The 16,083-nt window shown below is 41.8% G+C and overlaps 1 protein-coding gene across 1 annotated transcript in view; it reads left to right on the top strand.

Moving 5' to 3' along the window:
- Positions 1-14,986, top strand: part of LOC141788685 (cadherin-2-like) — a 176,355-nt gene extending 161,369 nt beyond the window's left edge. The window contains exon 16 of the mRNA XM_074667672.1: positions 8,874-14,986. Within this exon, the coding sequence (XP_074523773.1) occupies positions 8,874-9,080 (207 nt within the window). The 3' untranslated portion in view covers positions 9,081-14,986. The remainder of the gene's footprint in view (positions 1-8,873) is intronic.
- The last annotated feature ends 1,097 nt before the right edge of the window (positions 14,987-16,083 follow it).

Genomic DNA, 16,083 nt, shown 5'->3' with positions numbered 1-16,083 from the left:
GGGCGTAAACAACTTCCATTGGACAACATCAAGTCATCGGTCATCCTCGTGTAAAAAACACAACAGCGAAGGATTCTAGTGACTGAAATTATTTTTGATAGCGTTAATTTAATCAAAGGACAGTTAGATATTGTTACCTTAAACGGCTGATGACAGAAAGTGAACCTCCTTACAGCAGACACTCTCCCTCTCCGTTGACATAGCTACGCAGCAGCCGCAAGCACACCAGCGACTTTGGCCGGCTCTCGCCTCTTCTCGTCCTCGTTCGTCTTCATTTTTAAGTTTGTTTGATTGTCTGTTTTCAGTATTATCATTTTCACTAAAGCCTGGCTCACACTACAGGATTTTAAAAATCTTATGAGGTTCTGAAATCAGGCTGTATCTCACAGAATCTTCACAGATCATCTTCTCTTAAATCTTAAGCACGCACTACAAGATTTGAAAATACTGACCACCACACACTACAGGATTATTTGACCAGAGAGAGTGATGCACCACATGTGCTCAGTTGTTTGATCTGGGGTTTTTAGCACACTGGTGGGACAGGAGGAGAGAGAAGCGGAGCTGTCTGCAGCGGTGCCTTTCATCCATTACGTGCACGCAGAGGGATAGAGGTGAAACTGTTGCTGTATCAGCCAATAATGGCATGATCTCACACTGATCACTGATAAAACAACAGTTTGCTACTGAAAATGGTGTGGTTATGTGTTATTTTTAAAGCCACTGAACTAGCTCGAGTGGGCCAGTGGAGCACGCAGTCAGCTGACCTGGAGCCTTTCAGTTGCACTTTGAGCCTGCGTTTGTTGTCTGTTGTCCGGTCTCTTGTAAGGGGGCTCTCTCTCTCTCTTGGCTGTTGTCATCCTCAGTAAGAATGAATGTTGTAATCATCCAGATAAATATCAAACATGTTTGAACATTTTCGGGGCGGCTCCGACGAGTCTGTGATACGATCGTGAGGCTAAAGATTCATCTGTCAACCGCTCACACTAGAAAATAATCTTGGCCGAACGAGCCTATTTTAGTCCCCGACCAGATTTCTTCCCCGATTGACGGGAGGACCGAATCTGGGTTAAATCGGGGCGAGAATCCTGTAGTGTGAACTGAAATGTCTGAACAGACAACATGACTTTGCGTCGTGAGGTTAAATCCTATATGAGATTGAGACCGGTGCAACCATATGACGTCACTACCCAGACGTCATTGTGGCGTAAACAACAATGGCGACCTACGAGTGACAATATTTTTTCTAATTTTATACAAACTAAGTTATTTTGAGAGATTTTATTATTGTTCTTATGTAGCTGGTAAACAAACTGATCATTTAGGAAAATGACGTTCTGGTAGCCAGGGTTCCCTTTAAAAGATGTGTGGACTTGGTGCTGGTGGGGTTTGTTCATTGTCTCCACCAGTTATACATTCAACACCATTTTGTGCATTGTTCTTAAATTTGTAATGATTTCTGCAGAGTAAGCAAAACGAAACAGAGTCTGTTTGTTTGAATTTTTACAGTTTTAATTTGATCATCAAACACTGACTGTTTTCTTTCTCCAAAGTTCCCTGTTGGAAAATAGAAGGATCAGAAACAGGTGCTATCAAAGTCATGTGCTTAACATAACCATTCAAACAGCCCAAGATCCTGAGGGGGTTCATATAGCCCACACTTGATGTTACCATGATTTTTCATTTAAAATGCCGCACTTAACCAAAACTGTTTATTTCAAAGTTGTTTTCAGAAAGTATAAAGAATAACACATAACCCTGCTATGTTAAGATCTCCATTCAACTGCTAACAAAGAGCCACATGCCAATCACAAAGAAGACAAATTGATGGATGCCGTCCATCATGGCTTATTGTTTACTGTGTCGTGTTATTCTTTTTTGAAAGAAGAAAGTCTAAACCATTGACTTTATTAGCAGGGTACACTGTGTCGCACTGCTATACAGTCACACTTTTACCTAGCTGATATGGCTATTGGCATCTCACTTACACCCCACCTGCCAAGAATGGCACAGTTGGCTGTGGAAACACAAACAGAACCAAGCTTTACTGATCCAGCTTGTACCAGACTGTACTGATCCCTACCAGACACTTGGTAGAAACAGGGCTTCAGTGTCTTTTAGGTATACTATATAGAATTTACAGTATACAGTATACTTTTCTTCTGATTTCATTTTTTCCCCATTTTTGACGTGCTGATTTGATTGAAATTGTAATTCTTCAATATTTTTGATTTTTGCAATCTTTAGTTTGTTTCTTAACACTTAGACCATATGAAAAACGTCTACGGACTATATCAAGAGCTGCATTTTCCCCAACAATACACATCATATGTGTCAGTTTTTTGGATTTAATCAGGGATCTGAAATCACGTTCATAGATAAAACTGAAGGAAATAATAATTGCGATTTAAAAATCGCAAAACAAAAACCCTAATACTTAAGTGACTTAATTTAAACCTCCCACCCCTAATGTCTTTGTTTTTCTACTGCAGTAACCTGAACACATATAGATACGTGTGGAAAGCCAGCTCCTCAGAGGAATGTATGATGATGCACTAAACTTCAGACATGAAAGGCATCACAGGTGAAAATAGAAAGAGATTTTAAAGCCAGCTTGCCTGTACACCTCCAACCACTAAGCAGGTTTCTGTATGATGTGGAGGGAGCTGTTAGAGTTTAGTTGATTAGCTTTTAGCCCTCCTCTCTGAAGCTCCTGCCTTTGATTCTCTCCGTGATGACCGTCGTGGTCTCTCATGATCGCAACACATATTCTGTTTGAGTGTGAGCTGACTGGACTTTTCCGACTTGCAACATTGCTGCTGGAGATAGAAAGATAATTTGTTTATCAACAACACCGTGCAACTTGGGCGCAGAAGCACCGTGGAGTATAATGGTTTGTTTACTGACATGTAGAAGTTAACCACCAAAAAACACATTCTAAAAAATCACAACTTTTACAGATGTTAAACAGCTCCCAGGTTTGTGGAATAGCATTGAGTGTATAGAAGAGATCAGCAGGTAGACAGATGTAAGGATTCTCAGTTTTGGCTTCTCTGAGTCTCTGAGGCAATCACCTCAGGGCAGGGTCAGGTGTGTGTGTGTGTGTGTGTGTGTGTGTGTGTGTGTGTGTGTGTGTGTGTGTGTGTGTGTGTGTGTGTGTGTGTGTGTGTGTGTGTGTGTGTGTGTGTGCGCGCGCTTGATTGCTCCTGATTTGGAGCAGCTGGGGTAAGCTTTCTTAGGTGCAGTGGCTCCAGCTTCTGGCACTGGCTCATTATCCTCACCATTAGAGGTAGTGAGAAGTTGCTCTTGAGTCTCAGAGTTTCAGTACTTACCAGTGTGTTTTCAGTGTTTTCCATTGAACTGTGTTTTGGGTCAAACACCCTACGCTCCCCTGTACCCGTTTTGGGTTTTCAAGCAGTCTCTCCATTGTGGTAGTAGTTTCTGGGTCTTCTCTCCTACCCAGTTTTTTGAGTTTGTCATTTCTGGCCACCTTTAGTGTTTTTCTGTTTCAGGAGGGTCTCCTGTTTTAGTTTCTGTTCAGCTGCTTGGCAGTGGTGGTTTCATATCTCATTTTCCTGAGCCTTGTCTCTGTTGAAGGAGCCTGTTTCACTTCGCTCATTATTATTTCACCTTTTCCCCCTTCCCTGTGATCTTCTAGATCTTAGTGGTTATCCCTTTGGGGTAACTTTCAGAACCCCCCTCGCCCCTTGGCGTCCGCAATTGTGTCCAACTTTCCTCGTTGTGACAGACGTTTTTAGAGGAGAAATCCAGTGTGCACTCAGAGAGGAATTTTAACTCACAACTGTCACCCGATGCTCATGACTGCATTATCCGTGGACACTTACCATACTGTGACAGACCAGGACGTAAACATGTGTCAGTAAATCAGAAACCCTCCCAAACCAAACAGAGCACACAGACTGCTGAGTCTGAGACCTGGTTCATAGTAAAAGAACCAGAAACTATGTCCAGAGAACTACTGGTCAGATAAAGGCGGCACATTTAATTATATACCCGCAGACGTCGCTCGTGTTTCAGAGTAAAGTGTGACCCTGTTAACAGGTGACTCTGCTGTTAACCACTGATACCTTCAGCTGAGAGTCACCACTTAGCATGGTGTCTATTAACTCCAATAACTCCAATACTGATACCATCACAGGTTGCTCTGTGATGGTAAAAACTTGATAGATGTTGCCTCTGTTGTATAGTATTGTTTCTAAAAACTGAGCACAGAACAACCGTACATTTTGATGCTTCTAACAGGTTGAATTTAATGTTGAAAAAACACTTACTCATCTGAATGAATGGAGCTAAACGCTGCTTCTGCGGTCAAGATGCGTGCTCATCTTTATGATAACGTAGACTGATAATCCCTCTATTCTGCTCTGGTTTTCAGTTTCTGAAAATTGAGCTACTGGTAGATTTTATTTTACCTTTACTAAATATGTACAAAACAAACTATTGGCAGATCTCAGCATTTTAGTTATTTTGTTAATCTTATCACACAGAATCATTTTTTGATTTCTAATCTTACACCAAAAGTTTACTGAAAATAAATCTGAAAGGGATTTTTATTTTTACAGCTGATGGAAAAAACATTTCTACAAAATCCATGTATGGTTTAAAAAGTGAATTAGTGGTTTATATGGGCTAAGGCTGATTTATGCTTGACGCATCTAGGGTCAGCGTGGCTTTGTGCGGACAAATGATGTCATTTTTGCACCTACACCCCCTCGTGCGGTCCCATTCATGTGAAAATTTTCCTCAAAAATTTCTAACCTGCCGGACAGAAACGCGCGGACAAGATGCCTGTCCCGTAGAAAAACCTAACTGGCATCTATAGACATCATGAGCAGTCAACGGTTGTAAAGGAATGGCTGACTATAGACCTCATCAGCAGTCAGTGAGTTAATCTGATTGGCTACTTGAGGAGACTAATCTGGTCCTCTAGCAGGTCTGGTTTTCATCATCACTTCCTGAGAGCTTGGCAGCCAGGCAGAAGTTCCTCAGCCATGAAGAGTCATCATTGTAAAGCAGTTGATACATGTCACTCCGTGTGTTAACTGCTGCCATATTGTTTGTGTGTGTGTGTGTGTGTGTGTGTGTGTGTGTGTGTGTGTGTGTGTGTGTGTGTGTGTGTGTGTGTGTGTGTGTGTGTGTGTGTGTGTGTGTGTGTGTGTGTGTGTGTGTGTATGTGTGTGTCTGTGTCTGTGTCTGTGTCTGTGACTTTTGGTGGGGCTGCATAAAGACATCTGCCAAGCGTAGCTATGAATAATGAGAGGGAGCTGTCAGACATGGCAAGCCGATCTAGACAGCTTAATCCAGCAGACATGACAAGCTGATGCTTCTGGTCTCAATGCTCCCTCTCTGCGTTAATTCTCTCCTCCCATCCAGCTTCGGAGAGACAGGCGTGTGTGGAGTCAGACAACAGAGCTGATTTCCACATCTTATCAAACTCGCAGCTTTGATTTCTGCACGGCTGAAAGAGGCCAAACACACCACCAACTTCTGCCGCCTGTTGGCTTGAGTCAGAGTCTCAGATGTTAATTTTAGGAGCTATTTATTTTTAATTTATTTATTCAGCTATTTTTGCTCTGAGGCTTTCTGTAAACACTCATAAAAACACTGTGGGTTTTTGTGTGTGTGTGTGTGTGTGTGTGTGTGTGTGTGTGTGTGTGTGTGTGTGTGTGTGTGTGTGTGTGTGTGTGTGTGTGTGTGTGTGTGTGTGTGTGTGTGTGTGTGTGTGTCTGTCTGTGTGTGTGTGTGTGTGTGTGTGTGTGTGTGTGTGTGTGTCTGTGTGTGTGTGGGTGTGAGGGGGAGGTGCGTTTAAGTTCTGGCTGTGCTGGGTAATCTGCTGAATCTCTTCCTGGAGATGAGGGCAGCATCTGTCCAGTCTGACCCAAATCCTTCTCTGGTCTACTCTCTGCCGTAATCCCTCCTTCCCTCCTACTCCCCCTAACACTCCCTGCTGTCCATCTCAGCCCCAACACAAACACACACACACACACACACACACACACACACGTACACAGTATTAAATAAATGCAGCTTTCTTTAACACTCCCTGTCTCTTACTCTGATGTTTCTGTTGTTGTTCGCACTCAGACACTCTCTGTCGGGGTTAACATGGATCTCATGCTGCTCTGCTGCACGAGCACAGGTTTCAATAAAACCCTTAGGTTTACTTTACAGTGACTATAGAAATATTATAGGATTACCATAATCCTGCTCTGGACATGGTCAGAGTCTTGTAGCTCTCTCTGCTGTGAACTCTGCTTTCCTCAGACTCAGAGATGCCCCTGTGTGTTGGCTGTGCTGTACTGAAAATATCTGATGCAGCTGAAACGTTGTTCAGTGTAATGAACTTGAAGACAAAAGCTGCACCAAGCCAGTTTTTAGTGCAGAGTTCTGTGGTGTCAATGTGATGAACACAATTCAAAGGATTTTTAACCCGGGACATGAGTCTGCTCTGAATGTGCACGCTCCTGATCGCACATTAAGCCAGGCTTTGTATGTGTGTGAGTGGTTTTTTAAACCCTTCTGTCTCAAAGGCCACTGATAAGGTTGCATGAAGAAAGGAACAGAACCCCCTGGTTGTGTGTTGGATCACAGCTGATCCATTATTTGCAGAGTTCACCGCCCACCGTTCCTAACACATGATGAACTGAGAATTTATTAAAGTGTGCAGAAGGTTGAGTCAGTGAATTCCCGTGTGGAGTCTTAAAGAGAAAAAAAAAAACAGAGTACTTTGGCTCTTTGTGGAACCAGCATGAATTTTGTCTGTGGGTTTCAGTCTTGTGTTGATGGTAAAATGTGACATAAAGCTAAGAAGAACGGGGATCTGAAATCTGCGTGTTGACACAAAATGTGAAATGGATTTGAAAGTTGTTGTAGCAGCACAGTGGTTGGCGGTGGAGATGTTTTAATGACTTGTTGCATCTTAAAAGCTGCAGATGCAGTCATGTGTAAAGACGAGATCTGGAAAAGGACCTGGGGCCAAATGCAGAAAGTAGGGATTGACTTATTATCAGCGCAGATATTCAGCATTTTGAGACATAACAGCACATGCCTTTTTTGTAATCCAGAGGCTGATAAGAAACAATTTAAAACTGTGTTACTTTGTCTCTGATGCAGCCACGCTGCTATCTGCAGTCACTACCTTGTCTCTGGCACTGTCCAACCCTTAGTACCATCTGATTGGTTGCAAGTTCTCGCTTCTATATAAATATGTAAATATTAGTAAGTAATATTTTCCTACTTTTCAAAATTTCTTATATTCCTTTATATTTCTTCAAATTTGTAATTTTATATTCTATAATCATATTCTATTTTTATTCTTATTGCATTACTGCACTTTTTTTGTTGGGCTGCTGTGACAAAAAAAAATTCACCCAAGGGGAATCAATAAAGAATATTCAAAGTAGATCCATGGCTCAGGAAACAGCCAATCAGCAGTCAAAGCTGTGCATGCAGTGCTCTCTCACACACACAACGTAGATGAAAAAAGGTTTTGCCAAGTGGAGAAACTGGGGATAGCAGATATATGATTTGAAGGTAAGTTGAGGCAGCAGACTCTGCTCTCTGAAATTGTAATAAACATCCCAGTCCTCTACAGCTCACAACTAACGTTCCTGCGAGCCCAGTAACATGATTTTAACATAAGCAGCAGTTCTGCTGCTCGCTGGCAGCCCTTCCAGATGTGTCTTTTAATCAGTCAAATCAAGGTTTCTGATATGGATATGGAAATATTCATAGCAGAAATATGTGTGTGCAAGTGCGAAAAAGAGAGTAAAAACCTAATAAACTCCCTTCTGCCCTCCCTGGTGAATACACCTTGAAATTCATGACCTGGGTCCGTCACATCTAGCCATCAGCGATGAAAACGGAGCACTTTCATATAAGTGGCGTGCATGAACCAGGTTAACTCAACTCACCAACGGAGCGTTGAGTTTAATGGCAGTAGACCCTACCATTACAGATGCTAACAGCAGCATTACCACACCTGTGAAGACCCATGTACGCTCAACAATAAATACAGATATGGATACAGACAGAGCCTTCTGTCAGTGCTCTGCATTCATTTCGTCCACATTTCTGTGTGTTTCTATAAAGCTTATAGAGATGGGGCAAAGAGAGCAGAACCACCGAAAACCATTGGGGCAGTGATGCTGTTACTACCTGATATGTATGTAGCTCTAGTGAGACACCTAGAAGAAATAACAATGGAGAAAAAAAAAACACAAACCTTGCAAGTTGTTGAGGAACTCCACACATCATTTTTGTCTTTTTAAGCAGGAGGTTTGTTAGCAATGCCTCCTCCACAGCTGCCATTTTTGTCTTTGAGTTTGTTGTTGTCATAAACTCTGGACTCCGGAACAGGACTCCCATGGATCCTTAAAAAGACTTGAAAGGCATTGAATTCATGCATCCAAAGAAAAGGCCTCAGATGGCCTTAAAATTTCTTCAAGTAATCCTTAAAAGTTTTTAATCTTAACACATGTTGTTACTATTGTGAAAAAAAAAAAATCTTCAAATAAATGCTAACTTTTTATGAACTTATTTTATTATCTCAAGTAATTTACTGACTGACTTTCGTGGTAACCTTATGCAATCACAATACAGAACCAACAAACACTGATGTTGTTGCAGCTGGAACTCTATTAATTGTCCCTTACCCTATGTAATTGAAGTGGTGTTTTTTTCCATTTGTGTTTATGGTGAAGATGGTCTTACATTTTATTTCAAATAGTCTTAAAAAGTCTTTAAGAGTCTTGAATTTAACTTGCCTTGAGCTGTAGGAACCTTGTGCTCCTGTTTTCATTTTGTTCTGAACCTTTGCTTATGTCGCTCTCTCTTTCTGTTTTTCTCTCCAGGGCCTGAAGGCGGCAGACAATGACCCCACTGCCCCCCCTTACGACTCTCTGCTGGTCTTTGACTATGAGGGCAGTGGCTCAGACGCGGGCTCCCTCAGCTCTCTGCACTCCTCCTCAAGCTGCGGAGACCAGGATTACGACTACCTCGGCGACTGGGGGCCACGTTTCCGTAAGCTGGCTGACCTGTACGGCGGAGGGGACGATTAGATTTCCCACCCCCACAACAACAACCACCACCTTCCCCACCCACCCTGGGGCTCAGGTGGAGGACATGATTATTGACCTGATTAATGATGAAGATGAGGAATGAACATGGGGGGGGGGGCAGCACTTCTATACTACTTGGAGACAGCTTGTAAAAAGACTGGATGCCCCCTTGATAACGCTTGATGACACACGGGACCATTCTGACTCCTGGCCCGGAGAGGCCTGGCACCCATTAGCGTTAAGGCTAATGGAGGTTAACATCGGAGCATTAGCCCCTGTGCTAACACATGTGAGCAGCTGAAACAGTGCAGTCAGAGGGGACGTTGTCTCTATGATGGTGAAGAGCTACAACAGCCATGCTACAGACGCTCATTTACACTTGAATCTCACAGTACAGGAGCACTGGGGTCAAATGTGCCTTTTTGTACATTATTTTGATTGTGTTCAGTCTCGATTCTGTACGTTGCTTTAAAGCTCCCAGTATGTTGCAACGGCATCTGGAGGAGCACTTTGCCATGATGATGTGTGTGACAGTGTGTTTGTATGGGTGTGAGTGTATGTATGTGGATTCTATCTCATTACTAGCGAAAGTGTGTATGAGTCATTTCCACAGAGACACACTGGATGGACACTAATGGGCAAAGCCTACGATGAGACGCTTTGGATGATCCAAACTGTCAAAAAATTCGGCTTTACTGTGCAGCTCAGGGTTTGAAAGATGTTGTTTGATCCCAGCTGCCCAGGATGTGAGTGTGTGAGGAAAGCAATGGTTACACATCTGAGGCAACGACCACCTTTAGCTCTCACACGGCAGGATTCTTTGTTTTATAGCGTGTGCAGCTTCAACATGACCATGTGCAGAAAGTGCAGTCTCATTTTCCTGCATTGCCCACGTATTAATGAGATCGACTGCCTATGTTTAGAAACGCAGCCAACATCAGAAGTTTTCATTTCATCTCTGCCCTTCCTCACTCATTTCACTCTGCAGACCCTGTTCACTCAGCATCAGGTTTGACCAAGCTTTGACTGAGACGTAGTAAACGACCTCCATCAGCACTGTTAGATAATTAGCACTGATCACAATTAGCACCACATTAAACATCACAAACTTGGTTTCCAACTTGGGATTTCTTTTTGTTGATTCAGTTACATGTTGTCATTCTGTCTCTTCACATTCAGTAACACACTATGGGATGCAGCTCGACTTATCTGCAGGATGACAAATTACAGATGCACAGTACAGAAGTCGTGTGTAAACCGGGGTATTGCACTTACTTGAAATGAAAAAAAAATCCTCCTGTTTTTACAGCTTAACTGTTCCATAAAAACAGGAAAGTAAAGAAATTTTGTGAGGGTGTACACCAAAAACACACTTTTTATTTAAAGATGCTACAAGGAGGATCTGTTTTACTTGCACTCCCTCGCCACCTTCTGGCCAAGAGTCTCAAGCACACTGTCGTAAATTACTTCAGCGAGGTATGTGTTTGTCTTGGAATTAAATGGAGATTGGATCGAAACAAATTTTCTTTGTTAAAGACAACTTTATACTGGATACAACCAGTGTTTCCCACAGGATTTTAGGAGACTGTGGTGGGAGAGTCTCTGACCCTTGGCGGTTTTAATGTGTGTGTCGTTTTAAAGCGCAATGTATCGCCCTTACAGTAAGTGCAGTGTGGGACCATGGCCATGATGATAAATAAGAACTTACAAAAAACTGATAAATAAGAACTTACAAAGGCATATCAGAAATATTTTAAATTTGATTCAGAAACAAAACCAAAAACTCACTCACTCACAATATTTTGAACAATTAACTGAAGAACATTTCAACAACAAGTTATTTACACTATTTCCCGTGATCTATGATCCGTTATCAGGCTACTGAGACTGTTGCCTACCCTTATTCTCTCACCTGAGTTAACGAGGTGTGTGTTTGAAGCTGATGAGAGAAAAGAGAGCGAGAGGATGTGAGTAGGTGAAAGGGAAGCAAAGTAGAAACCCTTTATATTGTTTTAACATTTACAAAAAAAAATTTTGCAATAAAGGGTCAGATTATGATTCTCCTTCACTCTGCTCCCTTATTTGGATTTGGCAGTGTTGTTTTCATTCTGGTTTTTTTTTCCACAGTGACTGCTGAAAATAGTCTAAATGAATTAAGATTCCTAAATTTGCTGCGGCCCACTTCATCACAAAATGAAGCCTAAATCAATGCAGGATCATTTTCTGACTGATATTTCCTGATATTTCTGTGTATCTGGCTTTGAGAGAAATTCAGCTTCTTCCATGCTCTCTCCGTCTGTTGTGTTCACCATCTTAGGCTGACGTCACTCTACAAAATCCCAGAGCGCACATGGCTACTTAATATGCACGTACTGATTTGCATTGACCATATATGGTTACGTTCGGGCACGCTGAAGGCGCGAAACGAGGTGTGTTCACGTCACCACATTTACGCTGTTCTCGGCGCAGTGTGATTTATCACGGGGAATAGCGTGCAGCCGTGTGCACGAAGAGTTTGATAGATCTGAAAAGAGTGTATATATTTCGGTCGTATGCATGTTTTGCAGTGTCTCTGGAATCTGGTTCGCGTCAAACGTATCAAGTAAAGAGCAACTTGTACGAGCATGACCAGTGCGCGTTCACTCTTGTTCTCGCTTGTTTACGGGCGGTAGGAAAGTACAGCTGTGCAATGGTCTGACAGAGTGACGGATCGTATTTTTTTCTCCATTATGAGACTGTGGCGGGCCGCCACAGTCTCATTAATTAATGGGAAACACTGATACAACACCTCGGGTAGGGGTGTACAGTTATGTAGCGCTATGGTTTGACACATGACAACAAGCGAACATTGCACTAGCAGGCTATATGTAGCGCCAGGTGCTGCAACGCATCTGGAGGCTAACATGACAAAAAGTAAACACTGTCAGTTTGTATGTAGTTTAGTAGCTGTCTATATTTAGCTCAGTTGGCAGCCCGGTGCTCCGAGACATGTCTATAATGTGTAACATTAGTGAATCCTGGTCATGTCCTGCCAGTCATCTACATGACTCTCTTTCTTCTGCTCTTCTGTCTTTTTTCTGTCTAACAGTTAGGCTCCAGTGTCCACCATCACTTTCAGCAGAGAAAAAACACAGACTCTTTTCTGACTGCTAAACTTCATCAGCCAGCGTGGTGTTGTCATAGAGACTTAGACTTGTCGTAAATCAATCCAGTCCTGCGCGAACCCAATCAGAAAGCTAAGAAATAGCATTTCAAAACGGTTATATTGGTGCCTTTAAGTGTGGATTAGGATCAGGCAGATTTTTTCAAGATTGCTGAGAAACTTCTCACAGCCTCTTTATGGAACAATTTGACAGATGGTAAACGACTCTCATAACCTCAGCCTGAAACCAACTATTTCATTAAAATCACAAAGTAAAGACTGGATTTAGAATATCGGCAGTTGATGTTATGTATTTGTGGTCAAACCTTTTTAACTGAGTTTGGATAAAGAAGACACATTGAATAACACAGCCGCAGACGCCACTGTGGAGGCACTGGTTGCCTCCATAGTGAAGTATTATTTCTAAAAATGGAACACAGCTAGACATTTTTATGCTGCTTAGAGCTTTCGTTAAGTGCTTAAAGAACGATAACTGGTCTGAACAAATGGAGTTAAACACTGCTTCCTTTGCCATAATGCATGCACATATTTATGATGGCATAGGTTGTGAATCCTGCCCCTATGAGATATTATCTCGTCAGGAACACAGATATCAAAAATAAATGAAAAACCCTGTTTTTATGAGATAGTTATGTCATATTTTGTCATTTTCAAGTGGATGCATTACGACACCGTATTTGCAGGTAAAATCAGCAATAAAATAAAAAGCCCAGTCACACGTTTGAGTGCAGATAATAGAAAGCATTTTTCAGCAAAGCTGTGAAAATTTTTTATCAAGCAATGAACTTTTAAACCTTTATGACAGGAATCAACAGCTGCTTGTGTTCACGGGTTGGTGCAGTAAAGCTGCTCTAAGTATGACCAGATATAAGTGTATGTGTGATTCACAGGTTTGAAGACGTTAGGGCGACTACTGGCTACAACCCAGCACCATCCTCTGCCATGTCTGACTCTGAACAAGATGGTGCCAGGATTAACCAACAGAAAGTTTAGCCTCATTCGTTTCGCTCGTTACAGAGGCTTATGCAGCAGTTTGTCTTTGAAGACCGTGTGAGCAGAATTATCCACAGAACTGTTTGGTCCTGAGTAAGAGTTTTACCATCATAAATATTCATAGATATAAACATAGATGAGCTGGAAAGTAAATAAATAACCATGTTGTGACCTGCACCAAGCTTCTGAACATACACACAGCCTCATACAACAGCTAAAGACGGGGTTTCCCATGTTTCCTGGTTTCCCTCCCAGTCTCAGCTTTCTCATCTTGACGATGAGACAAGGAGTTGCTCTGACAGAGTCTCTGCAGAGAAAAACAAAAACCCTTTGTTGAACTGATTGTGTGACAGAGCTCATCCTGTGGTCATGTCCCTGTTTTTTTCTTGGTTTTTTTTTTGCAATACTAAAAAAGGATGTGTCATTGATTTTAAAACTGCATTTATTTTGAGTTACATTGCAACATACAGGTGAATCCCTTGGTTTTTGAAAAGTTTCTCTCGGTTAATGTGTTGCACACGTGGCTACATTTACATGCAGTCAGTATTTGGGTTAAGGTCAATTACACAGTTTCTGAAACATTCAGAATAACCTGTTAACATGCGTGAGCAAACAGACAACTTCTCGATGAAAAGAGAACAATACGCGTCATTTTCGCTTCATCTTCCTGTATCCATACCCCAAAGACCAAGATTGCTTACAAACAAAACCTGCTCGGAACACAAATAAATGTTCCTTTAGATGGGGATTTCCTGATTGGTGTAAAGGTGACCAAATATTCAGGTTGGAAAAGGTTTTTAAAAACTAGAATATGAGCATTTTCCAGTTTTTTAAACAAGGGTTACTGGTGTTAACATGGCAGTGTGCAATTAGGTTGTTGCTTATATTCTGAATATGGAAGGGTTGTTCACTGCATGTAAATGTAGCCAATGTTTCAGATATCCATTGACATAATGAGTGAGCGCAGTAACTCTTTGCTAACTGGCTGTTTGATCCGTTCCACACTTCATCCTGCAGGTAAGAACCAGAAAGATCCTGGCCAGCATTTTCACGCAGCAGGAACTTGATAATACTTCCTCACCTCACAACATGAAGGTTTAGACTCAAATTCTTTATTTTTAAGGTGGTACTGTCCATTAAAATACAGCCATGTCATTTTCCTGAAATATGACGCTGTGTCTTTTTTCATAGCTGTGGTTCAGAGAGCTCACAGTCATCAGTCCCTTACACCTCATTAACAGGCTGTCATCAAGTTTACAAGACCCTCTGTTCTCCTCAGGGTGAATGCTGGAGTCTTTTACAGTGTTACGGGTTTATTAAAGGCAGGTATCAGTCAAACTCTGAGTTGTACAGTATGGCTGAATGATTTTGCAGGTTTGGGATTCTGAAGCTTCTGAGAAGACATGTACAGTAATGCTAGACTTTAGGTAGATCCCCTCTGTTCTGTTTTGCTTTTATCACGATGTAACTTATGCAGCTGATTGCGAATAAAGGGAGACATCGGTCCTTGTTTTGTAGCAAAGATACTTCTCGATACTCTGCTGTGGTGGTAACAAAAAAGGCAATGTATCTTGTGTCTGCTGATGGTTTGCCTTAGTGTTCTCTGGTACCGTCCAAATGGCTATTCACTGTAAACTGAATATGTACAGATTGTATTTTTTTCTCTTGTTGTTCTTTTGGCTGTGGTCTCTGACAATGACATGCTAATATCCTGAATCCTTGTATATGTGTAATTTGGATTACAAATTAAAACATTTTTGCATGTTTTTATCTTTTCATTATCGGAAACCCTATTTTTCACATCTTTTGCAAAGTGAACACCTGCTGTGAAAATGTACACAAACTGGCTGAGTTTGGGACAAATACCTTAGGCAGACTTATAACCCAGAACTACCAGAGACTGCATTAATATGAGTCCCAGTTAATGCTAAATTAACTTGTGAATCACTTCTCTAGTCCTCTGAAAGTGTTGTCACACATCCACATGCTTACTCCACATTGGTTCACTGGCTGGCCAGTAAAGGGCCCATCAGTACCCAAAGGCCCAAAAATGTTTCCTCATGTGAACTGTGGGATTGAGTCCCCACCTGCACTTGACTAAAGATGAGTCATCAGCCATCCCTAAAGCAGATCATCCATTTGGTCCTGAAGGGCCTCTGTGGAGCCCGTCAGTGGTGGAGCCGTATTAAACCCCTCTCCCACCAGCGCTCGGTTAGTGCTGGTGATAAGTTGGTTCTGATCAGATTCTTCCAAACAACTGCTTTGGTTTTCCATCAAGAAGGAGCCAGGTTAGGGACATGTCGTCGTGTCGTACGTAGCCGTTCCAGTTGGGGGTCGGCTGTGGCACTTGGGGCAGGGGGCAGCAATAAAGGTGACACAGGAAGCGCTTACAAAGAGGTAGAGATTTTTTTTTTTCCTGAATTTGTGACATTAGTTTTCCTGACTGTCTGCTACATGGAGTGTGCTCATCTATATGTGTTTGTGTGTGGTATGTGTTTGTGTGTGCGTGCGTGTGTGTGTGTGTGTGTGTGTGTGTGTGTGTGTGTGTGTGTGTGTGTGTGTGTGTGTGTGTGTGTGTGTGTGTGTAAGAACACATGGAGTTTACAATGTTATTTATTAGTGCTGTCAGGCGATTAAAAAAATTATTCTAATTAATTGCAGGATTTTTTAATTAATTAATCTAATTAATCACATCTCATGCCCGCTCAAGGTCCCAAAATAAAGAATTTGAATTCCAGGACATTAAAATGACATTAAAAGACATAAAAAAAACATTTAAAAATAAGGTGGGAATATATACAACACATTTTTAGGTACCCTGAGGCATAAGGAACAAATGAAAAAAGT

Source organism: Halichoeres trimaculatus, unplaced genomic scaffold (assembly GCF_033239565.1).
Source record: "Halichoeres trimaculatus isolate MK-OKI-2021-1 unplaced genomic scaffold, fHalTri1.1 fHalTri1_scaffold_4, whole genome shotgun sequence".
Lineage (NCBI taxonomy): Eukaryota > Metazoa > Chordata > Actinopteri > Labriformes > Labridae > Halichoeres > Halichoeres trimaculatus.
This window is presented reverse-complemented; position numbering and strand designations above follow the sequence as displayed.